This window comes from Heptranchias perlo, chromosome 11 (assembly GCF_035084215.1).
Source record: "Heptranchias perlo isolate sHepPer1 chromosome 11, sHepPer1.hap1, whole genome shotgun sequence".
Lineage (NCBI taxonomy): Eukaryota > Metazoa > Chordata > Chondrichthyes > Hexanchiformes > Hexanchidae > Heptranchias > Heptranchias perlo.
The window spans coordinates 29702164-29718165 of NC_090335.1; the positions used below are offsets into that span (position 1 = coordinate 29702164).

The window sequence follows — 16002 nt, forward strand, 5'->3', positions numbered from 1 at the left end:
CAAGTGATCTTTTTGTCTTACTGAAGTTTTCTAAATTCCTGTTTATAGGACTTTCATTATTAACTCTACTTCGTTACGAACTTTTTTTTCGTTGTTGCAGGTAACAAGAATGCAACACAAATAGTTCTATACTACAAATGTAATAACGCCTGTACCTTTGAACAAGAACTGAAAATCCCATTGATTAACGAAGCCAGAGAGAAAGCTCTGGCAACTGTAGGACAGCAGCAGATGTCAGAAATAGAATACAAACGCAGAAAGACCGCTGGGACATTGGAAAGCAGCAGTGTTCGAGCTTCAGTTGCAGCTGTTGGCCTTTCCTGCATTGAGGTAGGAACATCTGTCATTTTATCACAAAACACTTCTCGGGTTGTATGCTGTTCATCTTGAAATCTCAACAGCATACTGGTGACCAGAGATGAACACTCAGTTGACTAGTCCCTAAAATGGATCAATTTCATCCAGATTGGACTCGTACAGGTTCAATGATGTATATTCCTTTTTTTAAAAAAAAATGGTGGAATCCATGTGCTGTGGGAAAGGTTATCTCTATATAGAAGCAATGCCATTTAATCTTCATTAAATATCCTCTTTATATCCAGGAGTCCAATTGGTCAACAGGGAAAATCAAAAGCATGCAGAGATTTTTGACAACAGTGACAATGGGGTGGCACCCCTGTTACTGATTGCGTGTGGAAATCTATTCCTTTTTGTTCCAACAATCAATGTAAATAGCACTGTGTGCTTGTTATAATCGTAATAGCTCTTTCACCTTTATTACATTTCTAAAAAAACACAATGTTTAATTTTTTTGTACTTGGGTGAAAATATGTTATTAGGTTTCCAGGACTGTGGATAGTCATGATACATATTTTTCTCTAAGGCATAATACAACTTCCTGCCTATTCTGCGTGGCATTTTCAGCCAAAAACTCACTATAATCAAACAAGGAGTCTAAAATACTCTTTCTGCACTAACATTAATGTCCACACTGATTAGTCATTAATGTGGAGGAAATTTTGGAATTTGTGCTATAGGATTGGTCTCTTCCAGATTGAGCGAAAAGTCTCGCCAGAAGGTCAGTGTGAGCATTCTACTAATGCATACAAACTGTTGTTAGTCATAGGACAGCTTGGTTGCTGGCTGCCTCTGGATAGGATGCTCATTAATTTGCCATTGATGCACCATCTGTGTTAGTTGTCATCAATTGGTGGCACCTTTCTCAAGTTTAACTGGTTTGTGATGAAATAACTTCAGAGTTGTTTCTTTGTTACCAGCCAGTATAGTTGAAAGGTTGATGTTGGCAAACATGTAGATAGGATTCATTGACATAGACTCTTGCAAAATCATTATCGGTTGATTCTAACCAGCAATTTTCATGTTCCTCAGAAGGACCCTGATAACTTGAGGAATCACAGAAATTACAGCAAGGGGGAGGCCATTTAGTCCATTGCACCAGCTCTTCAACTGGAACTATCCACTCTGATCCCATTTCCACATATCTTTTTATATTTTTTCCTTTTAAAATACTTAACCAATCGCTTTTAAATCATGTTATAGTCGCTGTCTCAATAAGCACTTGGGTCAAGCATTCCATATTGTGCAAAATAATTTATTTTAACACTCCCCTTCATTCTTCTAGTGATAATTCGGAGTCTGCGTCCTCTTCTTACCAATTTGTCATCCAATTGAAACAATCTTTTGCTGTTTACCATCTCAAAACCATTGACTTTTGAAAACCTGTGTTATATTCCTTCTTAATTTTCTTTGTTTCAGTGAAAAAAGCCCCAATTTTCAGAATCTTTCTTCATAACTATGAGTTCTCATTCCCGGTATCATTCTGTGACTCTTCACTTTATCCTTTTGATCGCCCTACTGTTTTTCCTGTAATGGGGTATTGAGAACTGCACCCAAAATTCCAAAATGCACTGAGCTCACTGTGTGCAATTGCAGTGTCAAGTTATTTGAATAAATAGTATAAGTACCCAGTTAAGGTTTGACCTTGCAGCTAGCCTAATGAGGGATGTGGCAAATCTGGTCAGCAGCTCTAATTTAAAGGAATGTGCCCATTTAAAGGCAAGTGACAACATAGGGGGGAAAATATTGTTTCAGCCTTAATAAAGGTTCAAAATAGATTTCAAATATTTGTCAGTCTTTGCCAAGGTTCTGGGGGAAGTGGGAGAGAAATGCCAGGCAAAAATGCAGGGAAAGGAAACCCAGTTTAAACTGCAAAACTGAGTCTGTGGGCAAGTGCCAGAGTTACCCAGCATGCAACCCCTTGTTTGATGGCTGGCAAAGTGGAAATGTTGCTGCATGAGGTGGGTGCTCGGAGGAATGCTCTTTTTGGACCTTCCCCAGAGGACAGTAGGGCAACTTACTTTTCAAGTGGTCGTGGCCAAGCTCAACATTCTTTACAGTCCATGGGTACCAACTATAATGGTTTTTATTCTTGGGAACCTTGCCATCTCGGAAACATTCTTTGCTCTGTTGACCTGATGCCTCTTTTCCACATGGAAAGTGATGAATGTATTGCTCCATGCAAACTAGAACTCCATCACTTACTTTATGGGCTCAATTTTCAAAGTAAAAAAATGGGTGGGTTGTGGGGGGGGGCATTGAAAATTGCCACCATTTTAGACTCGCCCCCAACCCACCTCCAAGCCGCCCATTTCCAGTTTTCACTGGGGCAGGACGAGGGGCGGGTGACCAACCCGCTCCCAGGAGGCGGGTTGGGCCTTAAAACCTTTCAAGGAGCTTCAGCCTTCATTTTTCTCCAATTCCCGATTTCAACCCCGGGGGACCGGGACTCTCGGGCTTTCTGCTTTATGCCTCGTGAAAGCTCATCCTCAACTTACCTGCACTTACTCACCTCCCCAGTACTCATCCCACCACTACCACTCAACCCAATCCTCATACAATGTTATGGCTCTGTCTCATACTCACCCTCTGATGCATCTCTTTCACGGTCACCCTCACCCAACCTGCCACGACCTCTGCTGCAGCCACAGGGGATGCATCACGTATGAGTAGTAGGAAATGTAAGGCAAAGGTTTCATGAGCACAAAAGGGATGCACAAGGGTGTTTGATGGTTTGTCATATTTTTATTTATATTTGATTTTGGTTCAACTCACATTAGATCTTATATTGTCACCCCTACTGCCACGTCTTGGCCATTCTTGACTGGCTTGTGCAATAAGTCCCTTTCATGAGGTCCTCCATGAACACCCACACTTGATGCCACCCATTGGGTCACCCTATAGTAGGGGAATGTGTAGTTGCACGACTATTTTGTGCAGGTGCCTGTGGCGCAGCACTGTGTTGTGGAGCTCCACGTGGCGGAGGTGGAGAAGTCGTGCTCGAACTTGTGCATGAAAATGTTGGCGTATTGGGGTGCGAATTTGGTCCCCATGGCTGTTCCGTGTGTTTGGGTAAAGAACTGGTTATCGAAGGTGAAGACATTGTGATCCAGGATGAAACGAATGAGTTGTAGGATGGCGTCTGGAGATTGGCTGTTGTTGGTGTTGAGTACTGAGGCTGTTGCAGCGATGCCGTCATCGTGGGGGATACTGGTGTAGAGTGCCGAGACGTCCATCGTGGTGAGAAGTGTTCCTGGTTCAACTGGTCCATGGGTGCTGAGTTTTTGTAGGAAGTCTGTAGTGTTGCGACAGAAGCTGGGGGTTCCCTCGACGTATCCAGAGAGGTTCTCACACAGGGTTCCGTTGCCTGATACAATAGGACGTCCGGGTGTGTTGGCTTTGTGTATCTTTGGGAGGCAGTAGAAGTCTCCCACGCGGGGAGTACGTGGGATGAGAGCACGTAGGATGCTTTGAAGGTCTGGATCGAAGGTCTTGATCAGTTTGTTGAGCTGGTGGGTGTGTTCTTTGGTCGGATCTGCGGGTAACTGTCTGTAGTGTTCCTGGTTGTCCAGTTGTCGGTATGCTTCTTTGCAATAGTCCGTTCTGTTCTGTATGACGATGGCTCCTCCTTTGTCCGCTGTTTTGATGACGATGTTGCGGTTGGTCTTGAGAGCGTTGATGAAGAGAGGTTGAGTAGAATGGGCCTATACTCTCTGGAGTTTAGAAGAATGAGAGGTGATCTCATTGAAACATATAAAATTATGAGGGGGCTTGACAGGGTAGGTGCGGAGAGATTGTTTCCCCTGGTTAGAGAGTCTAGAACTAGGAGGCACAGTCGTAGGATAAGGGGTCGGCCATTCAAGACTGAGATCAGGAGGAATTTCTTCACACGGAGGGTTTTGAATCTTTGGAATTCTCTATCCCAGAGGTCTGTGGATGCTGAGTCATTGAATATACTCAAGGCTGAGATAGATAGATTTTTGGACTCTAGGTGAATTAAGGGATATGGGGATCGGGCAGGAAAGTGGAGTTGAGGTCGAAGATCAGCCATGATCTGATTGAATGGAGGAGCAGGCTTGAGGGGCTACATGGCTTACTCCTGCTCCTATTTCTTATGTTCTTAAAACAGAGGCAAAATACATAGTAACCATCTGCACTATTCCTTCAACAAGATGGCCCCCTTCATCATTAAGTGGTCCTATCCCTTCTTTGACTATCCTTTTACTTCTTACATGCTGATAAAAGCTCTTGCCAGTTCCTTTTATGTGCAATCCCAGCCTTCTGTCATGCTCCCTAATAGCCTTCTTATTCTTTTTCTTCTGTTCTATAAATTTTATATTTCAGTTTTTTTCCTTATATTTTAAACCTCAGTTTTGTGCGTACCTATCAAGTTTTCCATGCAACCACAGCCTTTGATGCACCTCCTGTACATCTGGTTGGAATGTATTCAATCTGTAGCTTATCCATCCCATATTTAAGAATCTCCAGCTGTTGGACTGCTGTTTGATCTGTGATTTATTTTCACTCTAATTAATCTGAGCTCGACCCATTTTCATTCCTCTGAAATTAACTAATTTGCAGTTCACCACCTTTATCTTGGACTTCTTTTTTTCCTTTATCTATTTTTAACATGAACCTAATTAGGGGGCATGTTCACTATTTCCCAAGTGCTTTCCTATCTTCTGGTTGCTTTCTTGTCCTGTGTTGTTTGAGAGAAGTTGGTTTCTCTGAGTCTCTACCCTGTTTGGTGATTGGATGCTGTAAGGAAACTGTCCGTTTTAAAAACTTATCATACTTTTCACATTTTGGGAAATTGTTGGTTGGTACAGCTGGCATTCCAAAGTTGCGGAATGGTTCTGCAGCCAATTTCTTTCCCCCACTAGGTAGACATCCCAGCTGTGCTGAAAGTAGTATGGGTGTGTGTGTGTAATTTATGCAAATGCTTTGACCCTGGGGATTTGGACTGGGCCGGCGGGGGCAACTGGCCATCAGGTGGAAGTCCCCCTCCACCACTGTTACACTCTTAATTTTTTGGCAAATGTGTTCAGGAAGATTATTCCTTTTTTTAAACATACGTACAAACATACAAAAATGACGGGCAGGAAAAGACCAACTGGTCCCTCAAGGCACACTCATGGGCCCCGATATTACCAGAGAGGCGGGATGGCAACGTGGCTTCTGGGTTTCCTGTTGTCAACCTGCGTAGCGGGCGGACTGCGTACCCACATCACAGGCTGTCAGCTGGAGGAGTCCTATTTAAAGGGGCAGTCTTCCAAAGCTGCTCCTGGAGCAAACACCCAAAATTATAGAATGGAGCAGCCCAGGGGAAAAGCTGCTCCCAGATTTACTGATGCCTCACTCCAGGTCCTACTGGATGGGGTGAGGAGGAAGAGGGATATATTCTACCTGTGGACGGGAGGAAGTGGCCTGCTTCTGCCACAAAGGAGGCCTGGCTCGAGATGGCAGAGGATGTCACCAGCAGCAGCAACGTCTCCCGCACCTGGATACAGTGCAGGAAGCGCTCCAATGACCTAACTAGGTCAGCCAAAGTGAGTACACTTACTCATTCTCCTACACTCCGTCTTCCACATCACCGCCCCCATCCCACAACTCATCCTTCACTGCCAACACTACTCTGTCACATCACTCCTCACACCCTCTCAAGCCTCATCCTCAACTTACCTGCACTTACTCACCAGTTCCTCACCTCCTCAGTACTCATCCCACCATTACCACTCAACCCAAACCTCATACAATGTCATGGCTCTGTCTCATACTCACCCTCTGATGCATCTCTTTCACAGTCAGCCTCACCCAAACCAATGCTTTCATCGTTTGGCCACGTCACCATCACTCATTCACACCTCTCTACTTTCCCCCCTTATAGGAGAAGAGAGCCCAGAATGCACGGGAGAGGGCGAGGACCGGAGGGGGGCCGCAACATCTAGTTGTCCTCACAGACGCGGAGCAGGAGGCTCTGGAACTGAGCCGTACCCTCGAGTGCCTGTCAGTTGGGGACGCCGAGACTGGCACCTGACAAATGGCTGGTGACAGAACTTTAACATTCAACACACACAATAGCAATTGATGTTAACATGCCTTGCCATCTTCAGCACCTCAACATCTGTCATCATGCTTAATATTGCCTTCTGTTCTCTTACAGGGCCTTCAGCGACCGCCGTGACGACGGAGGGTAATTCCTCAGAGGACCTGCCGGTCTCTGAGGGGGCACCGTCACAACTGAGCGAGCCATCCACCGGCGCAGATACACACACCTCAGTGGGTCTCCATCCTCAGTTAGTTGGGGTCGCACATGGTGAGTCACCACACACATGAGCACGAGCAGACACTGGTGGCAGGGGCAGCTGTGGAGAGTCCGCGTCGGTGAGAGCACTCTTCTCCAGGCTCTGCTCAGCTGGACACAGATGCTGAACACTGCGGGCCATTCATGAAAAGGAGAACGATCGAGGGGCAGCAGCACATCTGCAAGGTGCTGGAACAGGTGCCACCCGCACTCTCCACAATCGCGCAGAGGATGGAGGAGTCCAACTCCTGCATGAGTGGAATGGTGGCACAGGTAAGGGAGAGCATCTCTGAAATACTATCACAAGGACATGAAGGCATCTCTGAGATAATGTCGAGGGTAAGTGCGGGAATGTCTGCAATGGAGGGAAGGCTAGCCTCCATCGAGCTTCAAGCACAGCTCATCAGTGAATCCATTGAGGCCCTGAGAATGGCCCTTCGGACTCAGGGTGAACAACATTCTGCTGCCTTAAACTGGCAGACAGATACTCTGGCACTGGCTTCACACATGTCCTCCAAACTGTCGTCCAGCAGAGTGGTAGGAGTGGTGTGGGCCTGGCCCAGGGGAGGGAAGATGGCGAAAGGGGACATGGATGTGGGAACGCCACTCAAAGCGTCCCCACGTCTGACCCGTTGCCCCCCTCTCAACCAGTACCCGCAATGCTGCCTCCTCTCCAGATTGCCGAGTCTGCCCCTGCACCGGTGCAAGTGGAGCAATCTTTGGAGGGGCCCTCACGGGCACCGAAACCCAGAGGTCATAGCCCCAAAGCATGTAATCGGTCAGGACATGAACAACAGCAACCTGCCACTACCTCTGTTGCAGCCAGAGGGGAAACACTACGTAGGAGTAGTCGTAAGTGTAAGGCGATGGTTTTGTGAGTACAAAGGGAATGCACAAGGGTGTTTGATGGTTTGTCATGTTTTTTATTTATATTTGATTTTTGTTAATGGCACATTAAATATTATTATTGTCACCACTACAGCCACGTCTTGGCCATTCTTAGCTGGCTTGTGTAATAAGGCCCTTTCATGAGATTCACCATGAACACCCACACTTGATGCCACCCATTGGGCCACTCTACAGTGTATGTGTAGTTGCAGGACTATTTTGTGCAGGGGGCCGGGGGGGGGGACGGGGGTCGCTGGTGTGGCAGCTGCCCTGTCCAGGTGGTGAGGACTGGATTCTTCACACTGTCTGATATTAGGAGAACCGTTCACATATCACTGACTCCCTGGCCTCACAAGCAGCCAGGTAAACCGTTGGGTTGCTCCTCCTCCTCTGCCTCCTCCTCGTACTCCACCTTCTCCTCCGCCTCCTCCTCCTCCTCAATGTGGGTGGCAGATGTGGATGGGGTTTCCCCCAGCAGCACCCTTCACTGCTGTGCCCTGTTGTGCAGGGCGCAACAGACAACTGTAATGCGTCCCACTCTGTCTGGTCCATATTGAAGTGCTCCCCCAGAACGATCAAGGCACCTGAAGCGCATCTTGAGCATCTTGACCTAATAGTGATGTGGCTGTCTTTATATCGACGCTGTTGCTCGGTGTTGGGGTTCCTCAGAGGTGTCATGAGCCACATGTGCAGGGGGTATCCCTTGTCCCTGAGGAGCCAGCCCTTGCGGATGTTCGGTGCGTGGAAGAGGGACGGGACGTTGGACTCCAGGAGGATGAAGGAATCATGGCAGCTGTCAGGGTATCTGGCGCACAAGTGAAGGAATCTCTTGCGGTGGTCACAGATGAGCTGATTGTTGATGGAGTGATAGTCCTTTCTGTTGTTGAACAGTCCTGGCTCGTGTGGAGGTGCTCGTATTGCTATATGGATGCAATCGATTGCACCCCGCAACTGTGGGAAGCCAGCCACAGTGTGGAATCCCACTGCCCTCTCCGTCTGGCTGAGGTCATCCATGGGGAAGTTGACATAGTGCGAGGCCCTGCGAAACAAGCCGTCAGTGACCTGCCTTATGCACTTGTGTGCAGATGACTGAGAGACCTTGGCGGTGTCCCCGGTGGCGCCCTGGAACAATCCGGAGGTGAAGGAGTTGAGGGCAGTGGTGACTTTGACAGCGACAGGTAAGGAGATGCTGCTCGGGCCAGCCGGGAGCAGTTCGGCATGAAGGAGGCTGCAGATGTCCGCGACTACCTGGCAATTGATTCTGAGCCTCCGTATGCACTGCTCCTCAGAGAGGTCCAGGAAGCTGAGTCTCGGTCTGCAGACCCTGTTGTGAGGGTAGTGCCGCCTGTGACGTCGCTCTCTCTGTTGTTGCCCTCTGTGCTGTTGTGCAGGAGCTTGTGGCGCAGCACTGTGTTGTGGAGCTCCACGTGGCGGAGGTGGACGGAATGCCTGGCGAGGCTGGTGATATTGCTCGTCCTCGGATGTAGTGATGAATGCAGCTATGGCGCCCCCCATCCTGACGGCGTGAGTTTGAGGGGGTTCGCAAAGTAGGTAAATGTGTTTGCACAGCAGAATTTTGGGTATAAATTAATAATTTTGAGTGGAAAGACAAAGGTGTTGCATCCAAAACTTTGTCTGAAGTGACAGAGTGCCCTGCTGCAATAAATGAGGTTTTCCCCCAACCTGTCAAATAACCCTTTGCATCTCCCACTGGTTGCTGGCTGAATCACGTCTGCTACAACAGGGAGTGTTTCCCACTGCACGGCAAACACGCTGGGGATTCTTCAAAATTGCACCCCTGCCAAAATCTCCACTCAATGAGGTCTCTCAAGTACTTCAACCATCTACCGAACTATGTAAAGCAGCATCCCGCCGGCTTTAATTGCCGGTGGGAGTCCCACATTCGGGAGCTGCGCCCGCACTCGAATGTGTCACTGGGGAGCCCAGAAGTCAGCGGATTGGAGTCGGGCTCCGAACCCGCTCTGGGATTCCGCCATTTTACGAGCCCCCCGCCCCCAAAGCACCCGCTCTGCCATCCAAAAATTGGCCCCATGATGTCTGGAGTATCATGACAAGACACTTCCTACCCCCCAGCAGCCATGTAATCTCCTGGGAGAGTAAAAAAAACAGAAAAATAAACCCAGCGCCAGAAACGGAACAAAAATCTGGAAAATTCCTCTTCCACCACCCCCCCGCCCAGGCTCCCAGGCAATCAAAACCAGTCCAAGAAATCAAATTGACCATGCTTACATTAACTGTTAAATCATTTACCTTTTGTAAGATATAATCTTTGCCTCTGCCAAGAACCTGTCCAGCTCCCTTTTGAAGGTGTGCAGAGTCAGCACACATTGCATAAGCTGACAACGCGATCCAAAAGTTCACTATTCATTGGGAAAAGAAGAACTGCCGAATGTGTAGCACATTCCTACTCTTGCATAGTTTAAATGTCTGACCCTTGCTCCAAACCAATCCTGTCACACTGAAATAAGCCTGTCTTTATGCCTGTCTGAGTAACTAAGGTTCTTTAAAGGTGGGAATCATTCTTGTGGTTCTCCTCCGAACCTTTTCCAAGGCCACTATATTATCCACCATGTGAGGGGACCAAAACTGGATGCAGCAGTACTGTGGATGCAGTCTAACCAAAGATTTATATAAGGACAGATTGGTGTCCTTTGACTTCTTTGAATGGTTCTATTAATACAACCTAATACCCTGTTTACTTTGGCCATGGCTTCTCTCTATTGGTTGTGAACCTTGAGTGATCTGTGCACAATAACACCTGGATCCTTTTTTCTCTCAACTGCTTTCAGTATTGTTTCCTGCAAGTGGTAAGTATATTCTGTGTTGGTCCTGCCTACATGCATCACACTGCATTTATCTAGATTCAATGCTATTTGCCATTGTTAGGCCCATTCCCTTAGTCCATCTAAATCTTTTTTCAGAAGGTTGTACTCCTCTACAGTCTTAACACATGCACAAATTTTAGTGTCATCTGTAAACTTGCTGACCATACCCCCAACACCACTATCCAGGTTGTTAATGAAAACAGTGAACAATAATGGGCCTAATACCAATCCTTATGGGATACCATTAGTAACCTGTATCCAGGCTTACCCACAACTATTGACTACAACTTTTTGTCTGCGGGATTGGAGCCAATTCCTAATCCAGTGTATCAAATTCCTACTGATACCATAAGATTCTATGTTATGAAGTAACCTAGTGTAAGGTACCTTATCAAAGGCTTTCTGAAAATCCAGGTGGACAATATCAACCGGATTACTCTCATTCACTAACTCAGTAGTTAAGTTTTCAATGACTATTGTGTGTCAGATTCATTCATACCCCATCATGTATAACTGCCAGAAAGTCAGAACTAATAATTTTGTGGGTAGGAAATTACTTCGAATAAATAACAGATCATTCAAACTGCTACCTTGCTAGACATCTGTTCTTCAACGTTGAACAGGACAGAATTGGCAAAAAAAGAGGTGAATCATGAGCAATGAAGGCATATCATAAGGTGTTTTATGTGCACTTTGTGTCATGTAGTCTCACTTAAGCTTTTAGATACTAACTATACTATGTTTTGCAAATTGCAAACATTTCAATCATTCAACAATACAAAATTGACTTTATATATATTAATGCAGATTATTATAAAGAAGAACTGACAAAATACACACAACAGAATATTGTAATTCTCTGAATAAACTTCAAAAGGGAGAATCCCATAGCGCATTGCACTACTTGAAGTGCATCAGGGTGGAACTTTCACTTGGCAGTGACCTCATCCCAAATACTGGGAATAGTCTTATTTAAATAAAAGGGGTAGGCACCCACATCTGTAGTAGTGCAAGTGGGACCCTGCGAGGGCAGCAGAAACTCACAACGATAACCTGTCATTCTGAGAGAAAGAGCCAGAGGAAAAGTGATAAATGGATGCAGTCTGGATCTGGCAGGCCCTGGTCCCAATGGCAATAAATCCTTCCAGCACTACTGGACCTATCAGGAGCACGTCTAGCATCTAGCAGGATTCCTGGGATAGCCCGGAACTGCCTCCAGATGTCCCCCTGCAAAATGCTGGCTGAACATAATTTAGGCAGGCAGAAGAAGCACAAACCCCTTGGCTCACAATTACATTCAGTGTTATTTATGGGGCGGAAACTTTGTAGATTTGGTTTCCACCCCATTTTCCAACTCCCCACCAGAATTACTCTGTAATTGTGTGATTTATATTGCTAAATTTCTCACCTCAAATGTTTAAATTATGGGGAGAGCAACAATTGTTTATTCTCAAAGATTAGGAGTGAGAATGTGCGTTTCATAGTAATCAAATTTGCTACATTGCTGGAAGTGTAGCAGGGAGGGACTTCTATGAGACAGTTTGCCTCACCGATGACGTGGACCCAAATCATAGAGATGGGATTATTTGTATAAAAAGGGCAGGTGCCTACATCATTTTGGGCTCTTCCTAAGTGTCTGCATCATGAGGGTTCAGGGATTTCAGAGCAACACCTTGCCACTTTATTTTTGGGTAGTGAAGAGGGGGTGTGAAGAGGTTGATTGGTTGGCTGAAGACAACAATTTAAGTTCTGAGGTGCTGCTTTGTTAATTTGCCACTTTGCTAACGGCAACCTGAGATCAATCCTCCCTCTTACTGTGATGTTACAATAGAAGGGACACAGGCAAAAGAGACTCTTCCCTCTGTTGAAATTTCTGAACCAGGCCTAAAAGAGGTGAATATCCAGTAGAAATAAAATCTGCCCACAATTCCTCCCCTCTCCCACTAGGATTGTGTAATTTCCAAGCCAAAAACAGGCTGTAATTTCTAGACTCCAATTCGAATTCTACTGATTACAACAACTTGCATTTATATAGCCCTTTTAACGTAGTAAAACGTCCAAAGGTGTTTCACAGGAGTGTAATCAAACATTAGGACAGGTTACCAAAAACTTGGTCAAAGAGGTAGGTTTTGAGGCGTGTCTTAAAGGAGGAGAGAGAGGCGGAGAGGTTTAGGGAGGGAATTCCAGAGCTTACGGCCTAGACGGCTGAAGGCACAGCTGCCAATGGTGGGTCGAATGGAGTGAGGGATGCACAAGAGGCCAGAGTCAGAGGAACACAGAGTTCTTGGAGGGTTGTAAGGCTGGAGGAGGTTACAGATATAGGGAGGAGCGAGGCCATGGAGGGATTTGAATACAAGGATGAGAATTTTAAAATCAGGTTGGGGGGTAGGTGGTGGGGGTCGGCTACAGGACCGGGAGCTAATGTAGAGCAGCGAATTTGATGGGTGAATGGGTGAATGGGACTTGGTGTGAGTTAGGATATGGGTAGCAGAATTTTGGATGAGCTTATGTTTATGGAGGGTGGAAGATGGGAGGCCAGCTAGGAGAGCATTGGAATAGGCGAGTCTGGCGGTAACAAAAGCATGGATGAGGGAGGGGCAAAAATGGATATTACGGAGGTGGAAGTAGGAGTTCTTTGTGATGGAGAGGATATGTGGTTGGAAGCTTAGCTCAGGGTCAAATAGGACATTGAGGTTGCGAATAGTCTGGTTCAGCCTGAGACAGTAGCCAGGGAGAGGGATGGAATTGATGGCTGGCGAGTGGAGTTTGTGGCGGGGACCAAAAACAATGGCTTCAGTCTTCCAAATGTTTAATTGGATGGAATTTCAACACATTCAGGGCTGGATGTCGGACAAGCAGTTTAACTACACAGAGTTAGCGGAGGTGTCAAGAGAGGTGGTGGTGATGTACAGCTGGGTGTTGTACATGTGGAACCTGACTGTGGTTTCGGATAACGTCGCTGAGGGGCAGCACATAAATGAGAAATAGGATGGGGCCAAGGATAGATCTTGGTGAGTCACCAGAGGTAATGGTGTGAGGGCGGAAATAGAAGCCATTGCAGGAATTCTGTGGCTATGACTGGAAAGGTAAGACTGGAATCAGGCAAGGGCAGTCCCACTCAGCTGAACAACAGAGGAGAAGCATTGGAGGAGGATGGTGTGATTATGTCAAAGGCTGCAGACAGGTCGAGAAGGATCAGGAGTGATAATGAACCAGTCACATTCACGTAGGATGTCATTTATGACTTTGATTAGGATGGTTTCAGTGCTATGGCAGGGACAGAAACCTGGAGAGGTTCAAACATGGGGTTGCTGGAGAGGTGGGCACGGATTTGGGAGCTGACAACATGTTCCTGGACTTTGGAGAGGAAAGGGAGGTTGGAGATGGGGCAATATTTTGCAAGGACAGAGGGGTCAAGGTTTTTTTTTGAGGAGGGTTGATGACAGCAGATTTGAAAGGGAGTGGGACACTACCTTAGGGGAGGGAACTAGTTACAATATCAGCTGGCATAGGGGTAGGAAGGGAAGTTGGGTGGTCAGCAGGTTACTGGGAATGGGGTTGAGAGAATAGGAGGTGGGTCTCATGGACAAGATGAGTTCAGAGAGCGCATGAGGAGAGATAGAAGAGAAACTAGAGAAAGCTAAGAATTCTTGGCTAGGACAGGGGGGAACCTTGGATAAGTTTGACTTAGTGGGCAAGGGAAAGGGAGGGATGCGGCAGAGGCAGCTGAATGGATGGTGTCAATCTTAGTGACAAAGAAGTCCATGAGCTCCTCAAACTTTTTGATGGAGGTAATGGTGGAGGGAGCAGGGGAGAGGGGTTTAAAGAGACGGTTGCATTCCTGAATGATCCTGGTGTAGTGGGCAGGTTTGGCAGAGGAAAGCTGGGCCCAATAGTGCTTGATGTGGTCCAGCCAGAACTGGTGATGAATGGCTAAACCGGTTATGTGCCATAAACGTTCAAATCTGCATCTCTTGGATTTAAGGGAGCAAAGATGGGGCCCCGATGAATTTCCACCCGAATGTCTATCTTATGGGGCTATTTTATCAAAATAAGTTGAACCATTGAGTAAACCTAGTTTTTAATTTTTTTCTGTAACGGGACAGAGAAAAGAGAAAGCTAATACCATAATATATGATGCACAAAATGCTTCATTTTTGTCACAAGTAAACTTCTGAATATAGTTCATACAGAATTAAACATTACAAATGATTTATAACATCATTTTATTTGAACAGATAAAGACGCCTCACTCCACCAGAACAGATTGCACAGGCCCAAAAAATATTGACTACTATGTAGAAGTATCGATGCCAAAGCGCTTTGAAAGTCCAGATAAAATATCTATTCCTGTATCCAGAGTACATAGGGTGAATTTCAAGTCGCAACAGACGTGTGGAAGTCTGAACTTGAGTGAAATGGGTAATGTATGAAATATATATTTTTTGCCATTCAGGCTTAATGTGGGGGAAAGTGTTGATTATTTAAACAATTTACTTCATAAATTTTGATCTATGAGTACTGGATGTCAATAAGTATTTACATTTTTTGACCTGCAGAATAAATTTACGATGGAGATGGAATTCTTCAGTTGTGTTTTCATACAGTAGTTTTGTGCCTAACGTCCCTCTTGGACAGCTTTTAAAAAGCAGCAGACATTAACGATGTGCAGTGGAAATTTCTTAGAATAAGCTGGCATAGATTGAAAATATTTCCTATGTTTCAATTAATATATATTGCAACTGGAAGTGTTGTTTTGTCAATTTTCATTGAATTTCCTGCAGTTTTTGCTTTTTAATTATATTTTACTCATAAGACCCACATTGATGTAAGTGATATCATAATTTTTAAAATTCAATTCATGATGAGCTCTATTCTCATAGTATTACAGTTTTATATAGACATCTTTACCTGTGTTCTTATTCACTGATTACCAAGGTGCACAGAATACGTGATAGAAAACAATACTCAGCATTTTATTATCTTAAAATACTTGACTTTTTGTTGCATTTGCTGCTAATGATCTCTGCATATCATGACTGCAGTTATCAGTGGTTGGTTGATAAATAAACTTGAATTTGCTTCTTTTCCGGTGTCTCGGCTGCCAAAACAATTTTAAAAGAGTTTAGTTACTTTAAACTAGTGTCAACAGCTCCATTGGATTCCAGCCTAAGCAGTTTAATTAATTCATTAAGGCTGTTTAAATTGTTCACTGTCACAAGCTAAGCCTCTTAGATCGATATCCCAATTTTTCTCCAGTCGATTTTGTACTAATCCAAGTAAGGAAATAAAAATGAAAGAAACACAGGAACGGGAATACACCATTTAGCCCCTTGAGCCTGTTCCGCCATTCAGTGAGATCATGGCTGATCTGTATCCTAACTCCATATATCCGCCTTCGCCCCATATTCCTTAATACCTTTGGTTAAGAAAAATCTATCAATCTCAGATTTAAAATGATCAATTGAGCTAGCATCAGCTGCCATTTGCAGAAGAGAGTTCGAAAGTTCTACCACCCTTTGCATGCAGAAATGTTTTAGAACTTCACTCCTGAAAGTCCTGGCTCTAATTTTTACGCTATGCCCCCTAGTTCTAGATTCCCCAACT

General features: G+C 45.4%; 1 protein-coding gene across 1 annotated transcript in view; it reads left to right on the forward strand.

The window, feature by feature from the left end:
* LOC137327209 (cilia- and flagella-associated protein 47-like) overlaps positions 1-16002 on the forward strand; it is a 602936-nt gene that overhangs the window by 321459 nt on the left and 265475 nt on the right. The window contains exons 45-46 of the mRNA XM_067992778.1: positions 101-330; positions 14634-14817. Coding sequence (XP_067848879.1) covers positions 101-330; positions 14634-14817 — 414 coding nt within the window. The remainder of the gene's footprint in view (positions 1-100; positions 331-14633; positions 14818-16002) is intronic.